This window comes from Leptonychotes weddellii, chromosome X, assembly GCF_054177405.1.
Source record: "Leptonychotes weddellii isolate Sample4059 chromosome X, ASM5417740v2, whole genome shotgun sequence".
In the NCBI taxonomy this organism is placed as follows: Eukaryota; Metazoa; Chordata; class Mammalia; order Carnivora; family Phocidae; genus Leptonychotes; species Leptonychotes weddellii.
In genome coordinates, this window is record NC_138385.1 from 84,587,147 (window position 1) to 84,613,549 (window position 26,403).

General features: G+C 37.8%; 1 protein-coding gene across 1 annotated transcript in view; it reads right to left on the reverse strand.

The window, feature by feature from the left end:
• Positions 1-26,403, reverse strand: part of LOC145717739 (interleukin-1 receptor accessory protein-like 1) — a 952,714-nt gene that overhangs the window by 236,174 nt on the left and 690,137 nt on the right. Inside the window, exon 4 of the mRNA XM_081807968.1 lies at positions 3,769-3,955. Coding sequence (XP_081664094.1) covers positions 3,769-3,955 — 187 coding nt within the window. The remainder of the gene's footprint in view (positions 1-3,768; positions 3,956-26,403) is intronic.

Sequence of the window (26,403 nt, forward strand, 5' to 3'; positions counted from 1 at the left end):
TGAGAGACAGAGAGCATGAGAGGGAGGAGGGTCAGAGGGAGAAGCAGACTCCCTGCCGAGCAGAGAGCCTGATGCGGGACTCGATCCCGGGACTCCAGGACCATGACCTGAGCCGAAGGCAGTCGCTTAACCAACTGAGCCACCCAGGCGCCCCTAGAGCCTCCATTTTTGATTGTACCTCATTAATAGCCTTTTTGATTTTGACTAAGTTAGATTTTAGTTCTTTTATTTCTCCAGAAAGGGTTTCTCTAATATCTTCCATGCTTTTTTCAAGTCCGGCTAGCATCTTTATAATCGTCATTCTGAACTTTAATTCTGACATCTTACTAATATCCATATTGATTAGGTCCCTGGCAGTCGGTACGGCCTCTTTTTCTTTTCTTGAGGTGATTTTTTTCCGTATTGTCATTTTGTCCAGAGGAGAACAGATGAATGAGAGAACAAAATGGTAACAGGGTAAGAACAACCCCAGAAAAATATACGCTAAACAAATGAGAAGAGACCCGAAACCAGGGGAAAAGAAATGGAAAGAAAGAAGAAAGAAAAAAAAAAAAGGAAAAGAAAAAGTTAAGAAAAAAGAATATGATGAAATATGATCAGGCTGAATAATAGATCAGTGCCACACATTAGATTTTGGGTGTATTTTGGTCTGTTTGAAGAAACTGCCTCCCAAAATTTTAAAGAAAGAAAAGCTTATATATGCATAAAAATAAGGGTAAATATGATGAAGGGATGGATGAAGGGATGGAATATGACTTTAAAGATGATAATTATAAAAGATTTTATAATTAAGATTAGAAGTTGGTTGAAAAAAGAAAGAAGAGAAATAAAACAAAAAGGGAGAGAATGTGATCAGGAAGGATACTAGAACAAAGCCATACACTAGAGATTTAGGGTATATTTTGGTCTGTTAGAAGAAACTGTATCCCAAAATTTTAAAGAGAGAACAACTTATATATATACCAAAAATAAGGTTAACTACTCTGAAGGGATAGAATATGACTCTAAAAATGAAAAATAAAGAAGATTTTTAAAAAGGGATTGATAGGGGCAACTGGATGGCTCAGTCCTTAAGCGTCTGCCTTTGGCTCGGGTCCTGATCCCAGGGTCCTGGGATTGAGCCCCGCATTGGGCTCCCTGCTCAGCGGGAAGCCTGCTTCTCCCTCTTCTACTCCCCCTGCTTGTGTTCCCTCTCTGTGTTTTTCTCTGCCAAATAAATAAATAAAATCTTTTAAAAAAAAGGGATTGATAAGATGTTGGTTGAAAAAGGGAAAAAGAAAAATTCAAAAAGAAAAAAAAGAAAATTAAAAAAATTAACTTTGAAAGACTAAATAATCAGGGGGAAAAAGCCATGAATTCTATGTGCAGTATTCCCCTAGCGCTGGTGTTCTGCTGTTCTCATTAATTGGTAAACTTGGTCTTGGCTGGCTGTTCTTGCTGATCTTCTGGGGGAGGGGCCTGTTGCCATGGTTCCCAAATGTCTTTGCCGGAGGCGGAATTGCCCCGCCCTTGCCAGTCTGGGCGAAGTAATCTACTCGGGTTTGCTCTCAGGAGCTTTCGTTCCCTGCAAGCTTTCCGTACAGCTTTGGAGGAGGAGAGTGAAACTGGCGGCCTCCCAATCTCCACCCCAGAGGAGTCGAGAACTCGGGGCCCCCCTCCTCAGTGAGCCCCCAGAGAAAGGCATTCAATCACTCCCGTCTCCCTGGTCTCTGGCCACACTCCGTGCTCACCCGGCCTGTGACCGAGCGTTTCTATCTCTGGCACACGACCCCGTGTGGAGTCTCCAAACCCAGCAGATTCCTGTGGTGAGCTCTCCCGTGCTGCTCCTCCCGGGGGAGGAAGAGGAGTTTCCCCAGATCTGCTGCTTGTTGGGTCCCTGCTGGAGAAGCAGTGGCCCGACTGTGTCGCAGATCACGGTTTATGGCAACCCCGAGCTAAGAGCCTGTGCCTCGGCTCTGTCTCTGCAGCCGGCTTCCCTGCTCTGATCCCTGGGAGATCTGCCGCACTCAGGCACCCCCGGTCTTTCTGTGACCCCGCGGGTCCTGAGATCACACTGTATAACTGAGATCAACTGTATAAACTAGCTATGAACATAAATACCACACTGTTCCACCCCCTGCTTAGCCACTGGAGCAACGTCCCTCAGCGGAGCAGACTTCTAGAAGTTCCGATTTTGTGCTCCGCTGCTCTATCACTTGCCAGAAGCGGCCAACGGAGGCCCCTCCCCCACTGTCTATCCTCCCGAATATCGCCTTGGATTCACTTCTCCGCACGACCTACCTTCCAGAAAGTGGTCGCTTTTCTGTTCAGAGAGTTGTTGCTATTCTTTTCTTTGATCCCCTGTTGAGTTCGTAGGTGTTCAGAATGGTTTGATCCCTATCCAGCTGAATTCCTGGGACCAGACGAAATTTAGGTCTCCTACTCCTCTGCCATCTTGCTCCTCCCTCCTACTAGTGAAAGTCTTTATAGCTAAAGGTCACACTGATTGGGGTGATGATGGAAATATGACTAAAGGAGCAATGTGAGGCTACCCATTTTAAATATTGTGTGTGCATGTGTGCATGTGTAGAAGAAGTGAGTATATTACTTATAAATACACATTAAATACAAATAAATACACATTACTACTAGAAAACATCTGTTCTTAGAGAACTTTGGGTCAAACTCCCCTAATCCCTCTCCCTTTGAGGCAATAATCAGGGCTTGCTAAGAAGCTGCTTGTGGAAAGCAGGCAAACCACTGAGAATCGGGGTGAGAAATACTCACACAAGTAAAAAAGGGGAAAAAATAAACCTCATCTGTGCAGAAACAGAGCTCAGTGAGGCTAATATTTGAGGGCTGTTTGGCAGTGTCTAAGATAGAAATTCAATGGAAAAGTAGGAAAATATTTAAAGATTTGTTTCTTGTTTAATTTCTCATAAGTTTTGAAGTCATGACATACTGGTATTGGTGGATCTAGTTACTAAGAGGTCATGCTTCCTACATTCCTATTTCCAGGGAGTTGAACAAAGCAAATTTTATACTAGTACTCTTTAAATCATGGATATAATACTCCAGAAAAATATTCATATCACCTATATTGTATTTTCTTGATTACACTCAATAACAAAAGTTTCTTTGATGGTATAAATAAGCTGAAGGGTACATTCTCATCTTAAATTTTGGAGAAAGTCAATTATGTGATAGGAAGGACAAGGGCTGGATTATTCTCCTTAAGTCTAAAGTTTCTTTTGATTTTTGAAAAAAGTTTATCTAGCACTATTTTTATAATATTATGAATTTTCAGCAGGTTTTTAAAAATATATATGCTTTTATATAAAAAGGTTTGGAATATACACAAAGATATTTCCATTAAACAGAACATTTCAATAAAGCTATTGTAACATTTTTTTCATAGAAGTAAATCAATCCTTTCCTTGTTTGGAAACATTAGGAGTGTTTATATGAAGAGCTCTGAAATGAATACTTAATGTATTTTAGTTCCTGGAATTATCAACACAGATTATAATGCACTTGAACAAACTGTATAAACTAGCTATGAACATAAATACAACAGCTTATTGCAATGGATCACCGATACAAATACTGACTAGCATTTATCAAAGCTATTGGTTTGAAAACTTATACTAACCAGCACAACCTGCTGTAGTATTTTAGGAGGGCAGAGCTGAAGTTCATCATACCCATGTAACTTTTTTATCCAAATTGTCCAAGAATAAGATACACATTAGTCTATTTATAAGGAACAAAATCATTCACAGTACATACCTTATACCATAGGATTTCAGGTTCTCTGGTTGGTAGTAAAAAATCTTCAATGTCACGGCATGAAATTTCCTTGCTTTTGCTAAGTTCAGCTTTGTCAAAGTATTTCATTTTGGAATTGTAGCAGAGTCCAGTGTCATTTTCACCCACTGTCAGCGAGATGGATACTTTCATACAGTAAGTGGAATTTCTGTAATGAAGCAGAATAAATAGGTGGTCTGGTGTGAACAAAAAGTGAATGCCGCCAGGCAGTATGTTTACTTCACTACAACGGACAGACACAGAGACACAGAGGGAGAGAAAGACAAAGAGAGAGAGAGAGACGAGGAGGAGAGGGAGGGAGTAAAGCAAAAAACTCCACTGATTAATTAATGTTATGGTATCACGGCTTAGTCCACAGGGCTCTCTCTTGTCACTCAGCTAAACGATGCTTAGTTCTGTGAAACCATTTGTATATTTTCTATTTGCTGGAAAAAATTTCATATTATATACAAGTGTGGTTTGAAAATATACTCAATAGGGATTTCTGTATCTAGAAAAGCAGAAAAAATATAGGAAGATTTACGTCAGGCAGGAAGTCAACCTAGGGTTTATGCTAAACTTGGCAAACTCAACAGAGAAGTAGAAAAAGTAAATGATCTATTAAGCATAATGGAAGGAGAAGATAAGGCTGCTCAATTCTTACAGTACTGGTTGTCTTGATAAGTGGAGAGTTTATCGATGAATATGGGAAGAAAACAGTCTTGGATAAAAATATGGCAAGCTCACTATCTTTACAGACTGAAACTCATTTGGGTTGAGACCTGGAGTCCAGGTTGTCAGACGAGAGAAATATTCTGATGTATTATGTAAGGACAACCCCACCCTGATAGATTCTACAGAATCAGTTCATTAAATCAGTGTTTCATTTTACAACTGGTTGGTTCCTAAATCAGGTTTATAACTTGAAATACATGAGAATAGAAATCATGTTCAGAAATCTCTTTGGAAGAGTTGGACCAAAGGAAGTTTTCTTGTAAACTGCACTATTTCTGTTTGCTATTTATGTCTCTGGACATTCAATGAACACTGCTATGGGTCAGGCATGGTGACGTAGGCAGTGAGAATAAAGAGAAGTATAAAAGATCAAATTCAAGGTTTTGTACAGAATGTCTTACTTGGTAAGTGCCCAATGCCTCAATTGTATACTTGGCCATCAAAGTCCTGGATTTGAGTTTTACTGCTTACTATTTCTGTAACTTTAGGCAACTCATTTAATCCCTTGGAACCTTAGGTGGGGAGTAGGACAACATGTGTCTGCATATTAAATGTGATACTGAATTAAAATCTGTTTGGCCTGTTACTGGTGCTCAGTAATGTTGGCTCTTCTCACTCCACACTGGTGTACAGAGATCACAGCCCCCAAGCCCTCCTCCTTATTCAGCCAAGACGCTTGACATTTAAGCAGCTCCTTGATTTAAATTCTTGCTTTTTTTAAAAAAAAAAAAATGCCTATATGACATGACGAGAATTGCCAGAAAATAGTTAGGTTGGTTATGGTATAATAAAAAATATAATTGGTCTTGGTTCCTGGCACAGATTTCCTGAAACTCTTAGAACTCCCTGAGTGATAGGAGTGTCTTTTGTTATTCAAAAGGAGCCACTTTTAATTACCCTTGAGTTTATGCTAAAGAGATGCCTTGGGGTGAAGCCCCTAGAAAGCCTCGGAATGGGGATGGTTACCAGAAAGACCAAGTGTGCAGAAGGTTGGAATTTTTAACTCTACCCACTGACCTTCAGACTAGGGGGCAGGAATTTCAGGTTAGGCTCTATTAAAAACCCTAGAAAGAAAAGATTTGATGAGTTTGGGTTGATGAACACATGGAGGTGCTGGGAGGGTGGCATGCCTAGAGATGGCAAGGAAGTTCTGGGCCTCTTCCTCTACCCTTTGCCCCACACATCTCTTCCATCTGACCGATTATTTCTATCCTTTGAAATATCCAACAATAGTAAGTAAACTGTTTTCCTGAGTTTTGTGAGCCATTCTAGCAAATGACTGAATCCAAGGAGGGGGTTGTGAGAACCTCTGATTTATAGTCAGTCTGTCAGAAGCACAGGTGACAATCTGGACTTGCAACTGCTTGTGGGATTGTGTCCTTAATCTGTGGGGTGTGATGTTATCTTTAAGTAGATAGTGTCAGAATAGATTTGAACTGTAGCATATCCAGCTGGTGTTGCAAAACTGCTTGGTGTGGGGAAAAAACCCCACATACCTGGTATCAGAAGTACTAAGAATAGGGGAGAAAAGTAGAGTTTTCCTTTATAGTTATTTGTTCAGCTTTATATTGGGTAACAAAGAAAATTGCCACAAAACTATTATGTAGACTTATTTAATGTGATGTCTCTACCTTCATATAATAGGCTACAAGCGGATCTAAAATACTTTATAGGTGGGGGGCGCTCAGGTGGCTCAGTTGGTTGAGTTTCTGACTCTTGATTTCAGCTCAGGTCCTGATCTCAGGGTCGTGAGATCGAGCCCCTCGTTGGGCTCCACACTGGGCGTGGAACTTGCTTAAGATTCTCTCTATCTTTCTCTCCCTCTGCCCTTCCCCCTCCTGTCTCTCTCTCCCCCCCTTTAAAAATCAAATAAATAAAATAAAATAAAATAAATAAAATAAAATAAATAAAATAAAATAAAATACTTCAGAGGTAAAACCCTTCACCTTTAAACAAAGTCAATCAGGAAAAAGGTCCTGAAAGAATGCGTTCAGAGATTTTGTTAGAATGATAAAACATATTCTCTGCTCTCAGCTCCTCACAATCCAGAAGTGATGCACAATAGCTGAATTTCAATGCGATAAGCACTACAAAGAGCTACTGTGCGCTACCACAGTAGCGTCAAAGAAACAAGCCTTCAAAATTTGTGATACCTGGTTGTCTTAAGGAATGAGTAAGAATATGGCAATTTTATTTTTTATTTATTTTTTTTTAAAGATTTTTTATTTATTTATTTGACAGAGAGAGAGAGACAGCAAGAGAGGGAACACAAGCAGGGGGAGTGGGGGAGGGAGAAGCAGATTCCCTGCGGAGCAGGGAGTCCGATGTGGGGCTTGATCCCAGGACGCTGGGATCATGACCTGAGCTTTGAAGGCAGATGCTTAACGACTGAGCCACCCAGGCGCCCGAATATGGCAATTTTAACAAAGGCTATTTCAGGGAACAGTATGCACAAAGGCTTGAAGACATGCAACAACTTGATGTGGTTGGAGGAAATGCAAATAATTTGGTGTGGCTGGATTAGTTAAAAAGGAACAGCAGGAACTGAGGCTGGACAGCTGTTCAGAAGCCTGAAGGAGCAGCATGTAAGCCACAGCAGAATGTGGACTTTAGGCTGGGAAGTGAAGACATTTGGATTTTGGAGAGATTTTTCAGATCACAGTGATTAAAATGGATTGGAGAGAACAGAGGACTAAGTGCAGTGAGACAATAAGAAAGCAACATCATTCATTCAGGAGAAAAATGGCAGCTCCAAAGGCAATGACCATTGAGACAAAAGGAGGAATCATGTTCAAATTATATTTAAGATACAGAATCACTATGACAGGAAGGAGCTAAGGAAAGAGAGGTATCCAAGATGATGAAAAGATTCTCTCAGATGAGTATATGAAAAGTAGAGTCAATCTCTCAGCATGGAAAATACGGAAAAAGAAACAGCTTTGAGAGAAAAGAAAGTGTGCTAAATTTTAGCTTGGGCTTCACACCCAAGTAGAAAAAATAGCCTCTTTGGGTTTGCCAGAAATATTGCTCATGCATTATTTATTAATTTTACTCCAGCACAGACTAGAGCATGCTCTTCACAGGCTCATTTTAAGATAATATTTTCAGAAAAAATAATTACCTAAGTTAAAGCAATTAACTATCCTAGGACACATTCCAATGTGTAGTAAGAAAATATGCACGTTTTAGAATAATCCTGATATTTGTACACATTAGAATTCTTAAAGAACAGACTTTTCTAAGAATTCAATCAGTGAATTCTAAATTTGAACACTCCATATTAATCTTTTAAACTCATGAGTGTTAGGTTTTCTTTCTCCTCAAACTATTGATTGCTGTTGTTTGTTTTCGTATACCTTCTTTTACCAAATGCCAGACATGTTTTATACAGACAGGGTTAAGAGCAAGATCTCCAAAACCCAACCATAAGAGGTTCAAATTCCAGCTCAATCACTGATTACTTTGGAAAATTAGGGAAAGTTACTTGAGTTCTTAGGTTTCCATTTCGTCATGCATATAAGGAGAAAATCATAATAAAGACCTCAGAGGTTGGTTTGGGAGTCAAGCATGTTAAAACATGGGAAGAGCTTAGGGCAGGGCCAGTCTTCTGGGGGAGCACTCAGGAAGTGTTAGATCTTATCATCAGTACTACATCCCCTCTCCCTCTTTTCTTTAAATTTCCATTTTCCAGTCCAGCCACCCAGGTATGTTCAGAAGGTGGATGAGATAGACAACATGACCATGATGATGCCTTCACTTCTTTGGTGTTTAGTGTCAAGCATAAACATCCAGATAAATCCTTCTGTTTTTCATCTGGGATATCTGAGTGGGCTCGAGAAGAGTGAGTAACCTTGATGAAAAATACAGACTCCTCACCCCAGCCGCCCCCTTCTCCTCTTCTATAAATACGATTGACCCCTATTTTCCAGAAAGGGGATCCAGAGGAGCACACCTTGGTATTCTTACTTTCTTGACTTTTATTCCTCAGCTCTATGAGGTGGCTGCTGATTTACAACTGTCTGGTAATGTCTGGAATTCCAGACTTCCCAGGATAACACTATTTCCAAATTACTTTCAATGTTTTAATACTTGTTTACTGTTTCCGTTCATCAGGAGGTGATTTAAAAAGCTAAAAATAAAGCAGCATCCAATGAACACTATAGTCCTATTTACTGAGAAGAGCTAACAGGAAGCAAGTAACTTGTGACACATTAATAAACATGTGATCCCCCTGAGGGGAATTACACACTCTCAAAGTAAAGAGCACCATCCGCCATTATCAAATCGGCAGCACGACTGCTATGGTACTGTGGCTCTGCACCATCAGGGAAATACCAAGCAATGGGGTAAATGGGGTAAGGCGAATGCTCCTACAGGACGGACAGTGGAAATCTCAGCGTGTATTTACTCAGCTTCTATTGTTGAGAACAGGTGGGCTGCAATCTAGGCAACAAGTTAAATCGTGACTGCTGGTTTCCATGTTAATAAAATGGCTAGAAAGACAGGATATACATGTATGTGGTGGAAACAGTTTTCTTAGCTGAGAGTCAACACTGAACTGTCCTCTCCAGGGAAGAAATGATATTATTGTGGATTAAAAAAAGACCTAGTTCAACCACACTTCAATAATACATAAAAAATACAACAATTAATTAATTTCTAAAAAGACCTAGTATTCTCTGGCAGAGGTGACCTGCAGTACACACCAAGGACACAGAATGTATTGTACAGACCAAAGTCCTGCAGATTTCCTTTGTCTCACCTGCTGAGGTTACAGCAAAGCAACCCAATGCCTAAAGAAGTCAATGACTTATCCAAGTTCTTCTATCAATTTAGTGGCAAAAATGGAATTAGAACTCACATCTCCTAACTTCTAATTCTATATGCTACTGGAGATCATTAGTGCTGGGTCAGCACACAAAAGCTATATATACATATATATTTAAGACTGTTTAAAACAAAAGAAAGTTACTCTTAAACCCTGGTTTTATGTGATTTTACACCCCCAAAGAGATGTCTTCTGGAGAAAGGGAGAATGTGATCTAACTTGGATTTCTCTGAAAATTTAGGTCCTTAAACGTCCCCAAATTTAATAAGGAACAAAAGGGAGCAAGTGACAGATCTTAAAAAAACATTATGGGTTTTTTTCCCCAGCTCTTTCTACTATGTACTTTTTACAAACTTACATACTTGTAAACAAGGAGGCTTGTGAAACGACTGCCTTAGAGTCCTGTCTTAAAAGGGAGGAAAACAACTATCTCCCCTTAAACCAGTATAAAGATTGAGAACTAACAAATATATTTGAACATAATCAAGAGGCAAATATGTGACAAATATAAAATGAAAATAGCTTCTGTAAGTACAGACTGTAGAAGTTAGTACAGGGCACTGAAGTGCTCCACACGTCTCTTAGCAGTTTGCTACCTTGACGGGGACAAGGGTTCTGAATTGGCATGCATGGGAGCTATCACATATTTCAAACTTCCTCTTTTACAGGATGACCACATTGCACAACTACAGATTGAAGTGCAGAAATGTGGGTGGTCCAGACAGGAGGTAAGAAAGAAAATGAGGTGTGAGAAGGGAAAGTTTGGGTATTACCTGATTAGCTGATACAGTATGATAAAAACCCCATGATGCCACACCGAAGGGTAGCACGGTTACAGTTACCCTGTAATCATACCTGCTATGCATGCTACTGCGTAGTGCTGAACATCTCTCTCCTACTCGAACAGAATTACCAGTAGCATGATTGTTAAATAGATCCTTAAACAGCATCCCTAGACCCTTGACCTGTCTGTTAATCCTCAGGTCCCTAGGGAAAATAATAACATTGCCATTGTAGTTGGAAATCTTTTCCCACATTATGAAGTGCTGAGAAAGACAAGGAATTTGATCAATGTTTTTAAAGGATTAAGTTTTTCTCTACTTCTCTGTCTTATATGGTCTACTCTAACATTCACTGGTCATTTTTTAAGTCACACTCCTTTGCACAGAAATGTTCTGTAAAAATAAAAGCACACAGTATTTTTGGAATTGTCACAAATATTTGGGCATGGAAAGACAGCAGATCTGAAGGTTCTGTTAGTGCAGACCTGAGCAGAACTCAACTGTCGGGAAGGTGGTTCCTTGACCACAAATTTGCCCATAGTGTCTAATCATTAGTGGTGAAAATAAAGTGTTAGGAATCAAAAATGTAAGGGTTAGATTATGGAGGGAACATCTTACAGTTTGTTAAGCCTTAAATATGCTTTGATAGTTTATTTCTTAATCTTAAAGCCTTCCAATTTTCTCTATTTTTATTTTTTTCTCTCCGTGTTTATGGTAATGTCTGAAGCTAAGCATGTGGCCCCTCTGTTATATCTTATCTTTCTTACACATATCATGCTTAGAGCTACTGGCACTAAATGTGAATTTGTTTGGATTAGGTTTTCTTTTGAGAAGAGCTCTGGAGGACCTATTGATTTAACTGTGCTTGAAATCAGCCCTTGTAAAAAGATTACAGGGAGACCATTGAGCAAGTGATAAGACTAAAAATGCCAGTTTATTGCCTTCTTATTTGAAATTCTGTTTTCCAAAAATATAACTGGTAAACTGAACTTCATCTACAGTCTTCTGCTAACTATATATTCAAAATAATGATCTCTGTCTTCTTTGGTGGCGAGTCATTAATATAATTTTGCCCTATCTGTTTTTCTTGCCTAAGATTCCTGAAACATTGCAGTTGAGAAGGCGTCGATGTATGGAAATCTAGTCCAGTATTTCTCTGAGTTATTCTTGGGCATGAGGACTTTTGAACTTCACAACTAGACCACACGGTCTCCTTCTTGACCTCTTAAGGGAGGAGGAAAGAAGGAGACAAACAAAAATAAAAACATGTCCCTGAAGAAAACTGAGTCCCAGGACGTGGGTTCAAGGTCACATAAATTATAAATAATTTCTTCAGGAAAGCCTATCCATCTTGCCCCTTTATTTTCCTCGAAACAATCTCAATTTGTAATCATTTATTTCCACTTATTTTTGCTGCCTCCTCTGTTAATATGTATTCTTCTCACAGTATATAAAATAAGGGAGTTAGCTATCTGCTATTTGGATTCCTGGAGGCCTGTTTTTTTTAAACAGGTAAACTGCATACAACATAAACTTAACCATTAACCATTTGAACATGCACAATTGTCATTCAGTACATTCATAATGCTGTGCAACCTCTATCTCGTTCTATGACATTTTCATCATCCCAAAAAGAAACCCATAACTATTAGCAAGTGCTCCCTATTTCCCCATTCCCACAGCCCCTAGCAACCATCAGTCTGCTTTCTCTCTTCACGGATTTGCTTATTAGGACTATTTCATATAAAAGAAATCATATAGTGTGTGGATTTCTTTGTGTGTGTGTGTGTGTGTGTGTCTGGCTTCTTTCACTTAGCATAATGTGTTCAAGGCTTACGCACATTGTAGTATGCATCTGTACTTCATTCCTTTTTGTGGCTAATAGGCCAGTGTATAGATATACCAATATAGTTCATTTGTACATGAGCAGATGGACATTTGAGTTTGTTTCCACATTCTGGCTATTGAAAACAATGCTGCTATGAAGGTTCGTGTACAAATATTTGTTTGAGTTCCTTCTTTCAATACTTTTGGGAATATACCTAGGGGTGGAAATGTTGGGTCATGTGGTTATTCTATGTTTAATTTTTTGACAAATCAAGCACTTCTTTTTTTAATCTCTTAAGCTCTTTCCACCCTTCTGAATACCAGTTTCTGCTGGCACAGGGAGACTAAGGCAGTAGGCAAATGTGTTCACTGACTATTGTGGTTAAAGACTTACAAGGCCTAGTTATTTTTTTAAGTTAAGTGCCTAGTACAGTGCCAGGCATAGAGCAGGCACTCTCAATAAATATTTGTGAAATGAATGAAAAAATTAACTACTCGTTAAGGTCTATATAGTTCTGATTACATTTCTCCTTTGCTCAATCCCTTTAAACAACTCTCATCTACACCCCCACCAAATGAGTTTTTGTCCCCTTTTGTTTTATGCTTCTTTGAAACAGCACACACTTCTTGATAGTGGATGTGGCAAGAAAATGTGTCTTCCAGGTCCAGCAAAAAATAAAATAGAGCTATAAAGATTTCCTGGCATTGGCTATCTGCAATCACCTGATTATCTCATTCTCTCACCATGTATGCAACAGACTTCCTTCTAACTGTAGTTGACCTTCTTGATTTGAAAGATAAGAAAAAGGGACAATAAATATGTGAGCCACATTTGGGTCAGTTGTAAATCACTTTTTTTCCTCTCCAAGCATCACCCAGGCAGCTTTTTTCTACAGTGAGCATAATAGTGCTTAGGCTATTAAATCTTGCTCCCAGGCTGCTGTAGAGAAGACGTGACTGAGGACCCAGATGTTGAGCTAATCATACACCCTACCTCCTCATTTTACAATGAAAATTCCATGGAAAGTTGTAACAGAGTAAAACAAAATCTATACTAACCTTTAAAGAAGTCAGAGAACTACCAGAGTTTGTTGAAATTTTACCCATTCACAAATACCTTTTTCAGAGTTAGATTAATAACATATAAACATAAGAAAATATGCTTTTCCCCCTGCGGTATAGAAACCAAATATGGACAATGTCAGGAAACAGACCTCTTAACCACCGGAGTTTCTTTTTTTCTGCTAATGTTTCTTTAAATATTTTCTAGATGTCATAATGGCATATGCTTTATTCAGTTTTACTTTGCAGGTCAATATTTCTTGATAATAGCTTTGCTTTCCTTAACTTCAGAAGAAAAATACAATAAATAAAATTAACTGTGAAGATGGTAAATTATCTTAATTATTAAGGACAGTTATATCATATTTCTAATTACATGTATAAGACAAAAAAACGAATCTATTCCATAAAATTGATAAGGTGCATATTTCCAGACTCTAGAGACTGGGGTCATTTCACACATACAATGCTTACCAAAATTCATGATCAGAGTTTCATGTAAAGAGTGACCTCTCTGAACTTAGCATATATAGAAACTAGCCTAATTTCTGCAGACACAAAGGGGAAAAAACAACACGCTTGTATACACAAAAACTCTTCCTCATCCAAGAGACTTTTGGAGGAAAAGTAAATGGAAGCCAGAAATGCTCCCTGAAAAGGAGACTGTGGCTACCACCCTTGACTCAACATGTTCATACCACCAGCTTGGTGCTCAAATGTGAAGGTAACATGTGAGCTCTTGCTTGCTTTTTCCACAACACTCTAATTTCACTTTTGAACTCTTTCACTGACTTTTCTCCTGTAATGGTTTGAGATACTTTCTTTCTATGTAAATTCAATATATCTCCTCTAAACCTTCCCAGAGCAAAGTCATGCCATTTGATAAAAACAAAATAAAACCATTAAGCCCAGCAGGGAACATACAACCTAACCTAGGCATGAACGTATAACATCATTTTATTAAATGAGTCAATTATTGCTTATCGAGCATTTAAAATTCATTAATTCAGTCAATACATATTTGTTGAGCAAAGACTAAGCGTCTGGCCCAGCTGGGGATAAAGCAGTGAGCAAGCAAAGTACTTGCTTTTATGGAGCTTATATTTTACTGAAATGAAATGGTGGAGGGAGGAATATTGTACAAAAAGCTTTAAACAATACCACTTCACAGACACTAGAATGGCTATTATAAAAAAATGGAAAACAACAAGTTTTGGCAAAGATGTGGAAGAAATGGAACCCTAGTGCATCACTAGTAGGAATATAATGTGGTACAGCTGCAATGGAAAACCAGCTTGGCAGTTCCTCAAAAAGTTAAACACAGAGTTACCATATGATCTAGCAGTTCCACTCCTAGGTATATACCTAAAAGTATTGAAAGCAAGGACTTAAAGAGATACATGTGTATCAATGTTCATAGTAGCATTACTTACAATGCCAAAACATAGAAACAACTCAAAACTCTATCAAAATATGAATGGATAAACAAAATGTTGTATAAAATACAACAGAATATTATTTGGCCTTTAAAAAGAATGACATTTTGATACCTGATGCAACATGGATGAACCCTGAAAACATTATGCTAAGTGAAGTAAGTCAGACACAAAAGGACAAACATTGTATAACTCCATTTACATACCTAGAATTGGCAAATTCAAAGAGACAAAAGTAGAAGAGAAGTTACCTGAGCTGGGGGAAAGAGAGGAATGGGGAGTTGCTGTTTAATGGGTACAGAATTGGTTTGGAATGACAAAAAATTTCTGAAAATGGATAGTGGGGATGGTTGTACCACACTGTGAATGTACTTAATGCCACCAAAGCATACGATCAGAAATGGTTAAAATGGTAAATTTTATGTTGTGTATATTTTACCACAATAAAAAACAATGAATTATACACTTTAAATGCAGGAATTATATGGCATGTGAATTATATCTCAGCAAAGGCATTATTTTTAAAAAAGCTTTTATGCATTCTCTCATCTAATCTCCCTCTGTGTAATCATATTTAACCCGCTTGTTTTAAATATCATCTCTGTGTTTTATCTCCTGTGTTTGTAACTCCAGCTCTGACCTCTCTCTGAACTCCAAATTTACGTATCCAGTTGCCTATTTAACATACCTATTTGAAATCTAAAAAGTCACTTGAGACCTAAGATGCCCCACAAATAAATCTTTACTTTTACCCTCAAAACTACTCTCCTTAGCCTCCCATATGTCATTGATTGCCACACGATTCATCTAACTGCTCAAGAAAATAGCCTGAATTTCTTTCAGACATTACAGGCTCACCCCAACAAAACTAGCATGAGGTGAATGAGGGGGTATCAAAAACCCAATAATTAAGATAATATTTTAATATAATGTTTAAAAAATCAATACAAAAGATCTATGAGAACAATAAAAGTTCACAATTCTTTACCACTCAGCTTTATATTTATCCTATCAATGATCACTAATTGATATTTTCTTAATTTTTATTCTGTATATAGGTATATATTTTGTCTTCCATACAGTGGAAGTGCCATGAGAATGGGAGATTTATCTCCCTTGTTCACCACTTTATCCCATAAATATGTCTGCCTTTTATCAGGGTCTCCTACTGGCTGATGTCAAGGCTAAATTTTTCCGAGAGAGGATCTGTCATTTCAGGTTCTGGAGTTGGTTATTCCACTTCCTTCCTCTCTTTTCCCCCTCCAGACAGAGGGCTGGCTGTAGCTTCCTGCTGTTGGTGACCCCCGGAATGCCTCATGTTATGCCATTTCAGCTCTTCTACCATATTTATAACCTATTTTGCGTATTAAATTTCCCCCACTGAAATACTTGGAATGAATTTGCTTTAACTGACTAGATCCTCGTCAATACAGTAGTTTAGGAAACAAATAGCTGAGTGTTTTATCTACATTATACATAAATTCTTCAAAGTCTCCCATGAGGTAAAATAAAGAAGTACAAAAATTATATAGTTATATATTTGCAAATAGTATAAATAACACTGTATAAACATGGCACATTTAATAAATTAAGGCACTTCTGAATTTTCCTATCTATGATGAAAGTCTTTTATTGATATTATAAAACCAAAAAAAAAAAAAAAAGAACAGAATTAAATAGTGAGTTAGTTTAATTTAAAGGAAGAATTACAGGGGTCCTGGGTGGCTCAGTTGGTTAAGCATCTGACTCTTCGTTTCAGCTCAGGTCATGATCTCAGGGCTGTGAGACTGAGTCCCAAGTTGGGTTCCACGCTCAGTGGGCAGTCTGCTTAACGATTCTCTCCCTCTGTCCCTCCCCCCTCACTCCCATGTGCTCTCTTTCTCCCTCTCAGATAAACAAATAAATCTTAAAAAAATGAAGTCAACATGGATGGGACTGGAGGAGATTATGCTAAGTGAAATAAATCAAGCAGAGAAAGTCAATTATCATATGGTTTCACTTATTTGTAGAACATAAGGAATAGCATGGAGAACATCAGGAGAAGGAAGGGAAAAATGAAGGGGGGGAAATTGGAAGGGGAGACGAACCATGAGAGACTATGGACTCTGAGAAACAAACTGAGGGTTTTAGAGAGGAGGGGGTGGGGGGATGGGTTAGCCCAGTGATGGGTATTAAGGAGGGCACGTATTGAATGGAGCACTGGGTGTTATACACAAACAATGAACCGTGGAACACTAACATCAAAAACTAATGATGTACTGTATGGTGACATAACATAATAAAATAAAATAAAATAAAATAATGAAGTCAGAATTAGACATTTTTGGGGAGAGACTTTTTTATTCTATAGGACATGCATATTTCACAGGTGGTTTCTTTTCAATCCATTTTACGTAATTTTAGTATCAATTCCAATGAGAAGTAATTTTTAGATTTTTCTGACTAGAAAGAAGAGCCATTAATCTGAATAACCTACAATTCACTAAAAGAGCAAATGATTTTAAATGCCAGCAATCTGACAACTTTCCTTGGTAAAAAGAGGCCACTTTTAGGGAAAAAAAAGTCTAATAATTTGAGTTTCTTTATAAATATAAACATGCTTATAATGTGACAATTACATCAAAAATTTTGTCCACAAAGAATGTAGGAATAAACTCCTTTACACTTTGACTGCCAGAATATAATGCCACAGAGTAATGTTAGAGATATGATTAAAAGTGTCAAAAAAAACCCCACAAGTGGATCTAATTTTTACCCAAATATGATAAAGAATACAAAGGGGAGGATGAGGAGGAGGCACAGCTGGGCAGTTGCATGGGCAGAACTCACTAACGGGCTGTGTGATTATGGCCAAGTAATTAGTCTTCCTTGAACTTCAGTTACCTGATCATAAAACTATAAGGAGTGTGAGAAGCAAATAGCATCCTAATGTAAACAGACTTTGTAATGGACAAACAACTACTTAACATGGATCACTGCTGTTACTATGATGTGCAGTCACGGCTTAACCCCTTAGATGATTGTCAATCTGACTACAACCCTTGAATCTTCTCATGCCGAATGCTGTTTCACATACTCGTTATTCATAATATTTCACCACTGGCTAAATATGGAATTTATATCAAGGTCACCACTTTTTAAAAGCTTAATCTTTCCAGCAGCACCTCATAAAGAGAAAAATCACACAGCCCTTTATATTTAATCTCATCCTACTGTGAATATAGTCCTCCTCCATTTCTGTTCTCCAGATCCAACTTTTCATTTTTATAAAAAAGTTCAATATAAATAGAACACCCTTTCTGGGAGTGAAGTCCCATACATTTAAAATTCAGTTAAACTTGCCTCATATTATTGCCAGAAAGAGCTGCAGTTGCCATGAGGCATAAAGTGGAAGGCATCCCTAGATGCAGCAGCAGGGAGAAAAATAAATAAATAAAACAGCATGAATGAGGGCTTGCCCATTATTAGCTTTGCTCTATTCTTGGTTTCTGATGGAAGAATCACCAATGGGACTCTAGAACTAGATGGTTAAATATTTGCAGATGTCAACAGCTATGTGCATTGAACAGACATTTTGAAATTCAGTATTTTCAGAAGTATGGGTCATATGAAAAACACTTATCCCTAGCCAGAGGATAGGTGGGATAAATTACACAGGAGACTTTCCAACAGTCAGCTGTCAAATCTACTTTGCTGTCAATACTATAAGGTTATTTCTCATGTTCTTCTCATATGAAACAACTGTTACAAAGAAATGAAAATGGCTTTATTGTATATATGAATTCTAGTTATAATATCTGCTTCTTCGTTAAAAGTCCATTATGATAATAGCCAAAGAAAACTCTTATAGAATGGAAGAGTTCAATCCCATTATATTCAGTCTTATCAGGATGCAGGGCCTTCCCAAATTATTCTTCACACACACATGAACAATATCATAATGATTAACTGGACATCTTTTACTTGAGTGCTTTCTTGAAGCTACAATTTATGCAACAGCACTGTAATCATTCCCACTCTCAAAACCCTTCTGTTCACTAGTCTATTAAATACAACTGTAATTGACTACCGTGGTGGCTAATTTGAAAAAGCTATTACGTTGCTTCTGGCTCCTGGTTTTCTTTACTAATATGGATTTATTTGGAATCCAAATTGTACAAAGTACTGCTGTCTAATTTGACTTTGTAGTTACTGATGTCTTTATTTACCATTTATTATGTCTACAGTGTATAAAGCACATAACATGAATAAGTCATTAATTTGAATTGTGGCTTTGGGTATGGTAGTTTCTCATTTGTCAAATAAAAGTCTACATGAAGGCTTACATTCTTTCCTGAAATTCCAAAATAACATTATTGATTACATCATTATGCATGTTATATTTACCTGATCCATTTAGTGCATTATTGAGAGATTTTACAGAAAGGCAGTTTTTGTGTGCACATTTATGTACTCTATGTCTACCTGTAACTTACCTCTTCCCCTTCACTAATACAAATCTTTGAGTGGTGTTGTAAACTAGTCTCATTTTCTCAACACAGGCTCATTCCTTTCTCTACGATGGTTTGAGTTTTCTCTCCATTATATCTCAGAAAATGTTGTTACTAGTGTTACCAATAATCTCTTGGTTTTCAATCATTATCTGGTTTGAGCACAATATGACACTGAATACTATTTACGTCCAGTCATCTTGAGATTTTATTAGAAGGCCTTTTCCTGGTTTTCCTTTTGTGCCTCTATTCATTCAGTCCCATTCAGTTAAATGCCAGAATTCCCCTAGATTTTTGTCCTTGCTATTCATTTCCTCTTGAGTGCTCTTATGTTGCAAAATGATACTCAGAATGAAGTACTGCTGCCTCCACTGATGGATAACAGTTGTTATTCATCTACAGCATGAAGTAACAGCAGAAATGTTGCACTTTAAAAAAAACTGAAAGGTAAGTACATTTTTAATGAGTATATGCTAATAGTGGAAAATTCCTACCTATGAGCCCCAGCCACCCTGAAGCCAAATCTGGGGGCAAATCCTATTACCAGATTCTTTGTAATCCACAGGAATTGGTCCAATTAACACCCTCAACAACGTTTAAGAGTTGTCTGTTTCCCCACACCATTAGCTAACAAGATAAGCTGTAAAGTATTTTCATCTTTGGCAATGTAATAGTTAAAATAGGACTTTTATTTTAGTCTTAACTTGTAATTCTATTATTTGTGAGGTTGAATGTCTTTTTGTATACTTAAGTGGTATTTGTATTCCTTCTTCTGTGAACTGTCATTTTGACCCGTTTTTTTTTTTTCCTCCAAGGTCAATGATCTTATTTTTATTAATTTGTAGACAGCTTTTGAGGCCAAATTCTGAGAAACAATTTGAGACCAGGTAGATTAGACCATCAGTTACTGAGGTATCAAAAGAAAGGGGCATAGAAAGAGCACAGGACCAGAGGTGGTCAACCCTTCTTGGGAAGAGAGTGAGATAACTTTGAGAGGAAATGTTTCCTTTGAAGACTTAATGGTGTGGAGGGGGGGGCTGACTAAAAATAAAGGGCTCTAGTGAACCAAGATTGGGTCAAAGAATCAGAAGAAGCCAGACTTGTGAAAAAATGTACCATTTGTTAAAAACTACCACCACCAACAAGAACAATAAAAATAATAAGACCCACATGTCAGAATGACAGCAAAAGAAGGTGGTCTTGAAATATGAAATCAAGTAAGCCATGGGATCTCCCTACCCTACCCACCTTAAAGTGTCTTCTATTGCTGGTTCAGGGGTAAAAGCCAAAAAAATGAGAATCAGTTCAGCAACTAACAGTTGTAAAACACATGTGCACACATGCACATCCACACTCACACAAAGCAGGGGAAAATTTTACCTTGAAACCCCAACAGGAATTTTATATGTAAACAAGTGATTGCACAACTGGAAGAAAACTATGAATCATAAAATTAAAAAAAAAAAACAACAACAACTCCAAATAGAAAAGGACAAATCACAGGAAGATGTGAAACAGGAGCTAATCAAATTCAGGAGAGACAGGAAATGAATGAGGACTAAATTATAAGGTGCTTGTGATAGGCACAATTTTTAAAATGGCCAGTGAAAGATGACCCACTCTAATTCTCAGCACATTTGAATATAATGACATCACTCCTTTAATTATGATATGTTACATGGCACCATAACTTAAAATAGGGAAGATGATCCCATATTCTCCAGATGGGCCCTTAAAAGCATAGAGCTTTTTCCATCTGGTAGTAGAAGAGGAAGTCTGAGACACCTGAAGCATGAAAAGGATTCAATAAACTATCACTAGAGTAAAGATGAAGACATTTGACAAAGAAACAATATGAGCAACTTTTAGGAGCAAAGAGTGGTCCCTGGCTGACAATCAGGAATAAAATTGAAACCTTAGTCCTATGATCACAAAAATCTAAATTTAACCAACTACTTGAAGTGGATTTTTCCCCAGATCCTCCAGTTAAGAGCCTGGCCAGGCAACCTTGACTTCTGACTTGTGAGACCCTAAGCTGAGCCTGCCCTGTGTTTTAACCAACAGAACTATGAGAAAACAAAAATGAGTGTTGGTTTTGTCCTGTAAGTTTGTGATAATTTGTGATGGCAGCAATATAAAAGTAATAGATTCCCAAGAGAGAATAGGTATAACCACATTTAACATAGGCTTATAAAGGATAGAACAGAAAAGAAACAAAAAGTAATACAAAAAGTTTAGAGAGAACATGACAGAAAAGACACAAAAAGATTATCCAACATACTTTTAACTGAAATACCTGAAGGAAAAATAGCAAATCAAAGGAATAGAAGAAATGTTTTAAGATTCTACTAAAGAAAACATTGCTGAAATAAAAGCTCTGGATTTACGTATTAAAAGAACTCATCACATGCTAGGAAAAAAGAGAACGGATGGTCAATTCCAAGAAATATTTTTAAAGTATAATGGTTTTGATAAAGTAACAAAAGACCCCAAATTGTCAAAGCAATTTTGAAAAAGAAAAGTAAAGCTGGAGGTATCACAATTCCAGACTTCAAGTTATATTACAAAGCTGTAGTAATCAAAACAGTATGGTATTGACACAAAAACAAACACAAAGACTAATAGAACAGATTAGAAAACACAGAAAACTCAGAAATGAACCCAAAACTATATGGTCAATTAATCTTTAACAAAGCAGGAAAGAATGTCCAATAGGAAAAAGATGGTCTCTTCAACAAATGGTGTTGGACAAACTGGAGAGCAACATGCAAAAGAATGAAACTGGACCACTTTCTTACACCATACACAAAAATAAATCCAAAATGGATTAAAGACCTAAATGTGAGACCTGAAACCATCAAAATCCTAGAAGAGAACACAAGCAGTAACTGTTTTGACATTGGCTATAGCAACTTCTTTCTAGTACGTCTCCTGTGGCAAAGGAAACAAAAGCAAAAATAAACTACTGGGACTACATTCAAATAACAAGCTTCTGCACAGTGACTGAAACAATCAACACAACTAAAAGGCAACCCACTGAATGAGAGAAGATATTTGCAAATGACATATTTGGTAAAGGGTTAGTATCCAAAATACATAAAGAACTTACATAAATTGATACCCCAAAAAACAAATAATCTAATTTAAAAATGGACAGAAGAAATGAACATACATTTCTCCAAAAAAGATATCCAGATGGCCAACAGACACATGAAAAGATGTTCAACATCACTTATCATCAGGGAAATGCAAATCAAAACTACAGTGAGATATCACCTCACACCTCTCAGAATGGCTAGAATCAAAAACACAAGAAACAACAGGTGTTGGCGAGGATGTGGAGAAAAAGGAACCCTCTTGTACTGCTGGTGGGAATGCAAACGGGTGCAGCCACTGTGAAAAACAGTAGAGGTTTCCCCAAAAAGTTAAAAATAGAACTACCTTAAGATCCAGCAATTGCACTACAGGGTTTTTACCCAAAAAAATACAAAACCACTAATTCAAAAGGATACATGCACCCCTATGTTTTTAGCAGCATTATTTACCATAGTCAAGCTATGGAAGTAGCCCGGGTGTCCACCAAATGATGAATGTTTAAAGAAGATGGGAGATAATGGAATATTATTCAGCCATAAAAAAGAATGAAATTTTGTCATTTATAATGACATGGAAGGAGCTAGAGAGTATAATGCTAAGTGAAATAAGTCAGAGAAAGACAAATACCATATGGTTTCACTTATATGGAGAATTCACGAAACAAAACAAATGAGCAAGGGGAAAAAAAGAGAGAGAGATAAGCCAAGAAACAGATTCTTAATAATAGAGGACAATTTGATGCTTGTCAGAGGGGAGAGGAGTGGGGTGATGGGTTAAAAAGGTGATGGGGATTAAGGAAGGCCCTTGTCATGATGAGTACCGGGTGATGTATGGAATTGCTGAATCACTATATTGTATATCTGAAACTAATATAACACTATGTTAACTACACCAAAAATAAAATAAATAAAATAAAATAAAATGGAAAATAATATCCTCTGAACTTCCAGAGAAAAAGGCCATGTCACTTATAAAAAAGAAAACACAAAGCACAATAGTAGAGCAACGTTTTCAAGAATCTAAAGGAAAGGACAAGGTATGAGCCAAGATTTTATTACCAGCAAAGTTTTAAACATTAGAAAAAGAATCTCAGGAAATACTGTACACATAAATTATTCCTAAAAATAGAGGATGAAAATTTTACAACATAAGGATGGAGAAGGGTTTAGAGAAATTTTGGTAGTGAGCATACCTAATTGATGATCTAGTACTAAAATAAAGGCAGTATTAAGTATTACAGTTGTAAGAATAACATGTAAATATTATTTGCTCTGATGAAGTAGAAATAACTAAAAATGCAAAGAGAAGAGAGAAAGGAACATAGAGTAACCTTATTCATTAACATACAGATGAGAATTAAAATATTGTAAGCTGACATCACAGAAAAATCTAAGAAGACTGAGATTATTACATAAAGGTATCAGTATAAAGACAACTAGTGGAAACAACAAAAATGAGCACAAAATATAAAATGGTATGGCAGAACTATAGGATTTTCTTATATTAAGGATATTGGTTTATTTTGAATTCTATTGCAAATATCTTCTGTCAGTTTGTCATTTACCATTTAATTTTATTTTGATTGACATGAAGAGAGTTTTTTATTTCTCTCTAATAATTATATCAATCATTTTATACCCTCTGGATTTGGGGACTTTTAGAAAGACTTTTTCTACTCTGTAATTATATATATTTTAAAATTTTTCAATATTTTCTTCTAGTAGTTTTACAGTTTAATCATTGATTCATTTATTTTTACAGAAATGTTAAGACAGAAAAGGTTTTTTTTTTTTTTTAGTTTCCTTTTTTACAAACAATACTGAGTGAAAACTTTATCTTTTCTCCACTGACATGTGATGCCACACTTACTGTATGTCAAACTCCTGTATATTTTGGGAATTATTTCTTAGATATCCAACTCTTCAACTTACTTCTCCTGAAATTTATACACCAACACACTGTTTAGTATGATATAATACCTGGTAAGGCAAATCTCTTGCCATTACTTATTTTTTATTAAGTATTTTATTTTAATTCCAGTATAATTAACATAAAGTGTTATATCATTTCCCAGTGTACAATTCTATACATTACTCAGGGTTCATCATAAGTGTACTCTTTAATCCCCATCACCTGTTTCCTTCACCCCCTGACCCATCTCCAAAACAACTTCTTCACCATTCTTGTGTATTTATTTTTCCATGACTGGTTCTAATGGGGCATCTTCATGAACTGTCAATTTTGCTTCAAAATAAGTAATTTAATGTTTTACATTTGTGAAAAAAAAAAACCACAGAATTTGCATGTAAGATGATGTCCAGCTGGGCACCTACCACCAAATTCCCTGTCAATGTTTCCAGATGCTCCTCTGTTTTTAGGGTTAGTTTCATAAAAAAGGGGAAAGAGGTCAGGCTTTGCAGTCAGAGATTTGGATTTGTTCCCTGCCTCAACTGCTTATCATTTTATACCCTTGAGCCTATTACTTTAGTTGGTTGAATGTCAGTTTCTTCATTTGAAAATAAAGAGGGTAAAAATGCCCGCTTTGTAAAGTTCCTGAAGCATTGGATAAATTTTGAGTAGCTTTGCATGACTCATGGTGGGAACTCTCTGGAAAATAATTTCAAATAGATAACATCCTCATCCATAGCTCCAGTCTAGATTTCTCTTCTAACTTCAGAATTGCCAGGACTTGAATCCTTTTGTTTGATAACTTTCTATTCATCCTTTAAGAAAGCTCAACCATCACCTCCTTTGGGAGTAGTTTTTTTCACTTCTCCATGTTTAACACTTCTTTTCCTTTATCACTCTGCCCACAAGTTTATAAATTGTGGTGTATTCTATTTATCTGATTATTTGTTTGCCTCACCAAGGAAACTGTTAACTCCTACATGGCAAGTCACTTGTCACTGATACTACTGTCTCAATTCTAGCATATTACTTCCCTCATAATTAATTCTCAAAAGTAGCTGTTAGTTGAACATACATTTTCTATGGGGGAAAAGGAGAGCACATAGGACATATTATATTTGTAATTTTTCTTTGCTCTTTGCTTTATGAGAACAAAGTGGGGGAAAGGATGACACGGAATCACTTTCTAGAAATGTTTTTTGTTATTATCCTATTAAACTGCATTGACTGAACACAGACGCCTGGCCCTACTTGGCAATAGGAAGTGCAGGCACCACAACAGGGAGCGCAGGCACCACAACAGGAAGTACAGACTACTGAAAACGACACCGCCAAGGAAGCGGAAGGTGCAGCCCGAGGCAGCACGCAAGCGCACAGAAGGCTGTGTAGTTTGACCCCTCCTCACTGACTTCCGGTCTAACGAGGGGCGACAACCGAAGGTGAGGTGAGGCAAGGCCCGGCGGAGTGGCTGCAGCCTATACAGATACAGGTATTTTCAGAGACTTGCAAGATTTTGTGTATTGCTTTCTTGCTGGTGGGTTTCTTGGTATCATTTTTGAAGTTAAGCTGGTGGCTCCACTCTGGAGTTGCGGCGCTTCCAAGACTCTACACTGACGTGAAGGGGCAGGGTTTTTACCCCGCTCCACTAGGCAGTTGCATTTTGTCTTCTTTTGGGGCCCCTTTTGTCCCACGATGCAACAGGCTGTAGAACGAGCTTTGGACCGTGCGGACTATGTCATCGCAAGTGCCCAGCAGAGGCCTCCTACAAGGAAACGCTCGTCGAGTGGGGAAGCATCTCTCTATGAAAAACTTTATGACATTTATGTGGAAGAATGTGGGAAAGAGCCTGAGGCTCCGGAGGAGCTAAGAAGCAACGTGAACTTGCTAGAGAAGCTCGTCAGGAGAGAGTCGTTGCCCTGTTTGGTGGTCAACCTATACCCGGGAGAGGGGGGATATTCGCTGATGCTCGAGGGGAAACATGGGGCGTGTTCGGAGACCATTCGGCTGCCTTACGAAGAAGGGGAATTGCTGGAATACCTGGATGCTGAGGAGTTACCCCCTGGTCTGCTGGACCTCCTGGAAAAATCTCAGGTTAACGTTTTCCACTGTGGGTGTGTCATAGCACAGGTGCGGGACTACAGGCAGTGCGGTGGCGGGGAACCTCCCGGCTACCAGAGCAGGCATATTCTCCTGCGCCCGACCATGCAGACGTTAGCCTGCGACGTGCAGTCCATAAGCAGCGACGGCCAGGAATGGACCCAGGAGGACAAACTGCTGCTTGAGAGCCAACTGATCTTGGCTACTGCGGAACCCCTGTGTCTCGATCCTTCCGTATCAGTAGCCTGCACGGCAAACAGGCTGCTCTATAACAAGCAAAAGATGAACACTCGCCCGATGAAAAGGAGCTTCAAGAGGTATTCTGCACCCTCTCTGAGTCGGCAGCGGCAGCTGTC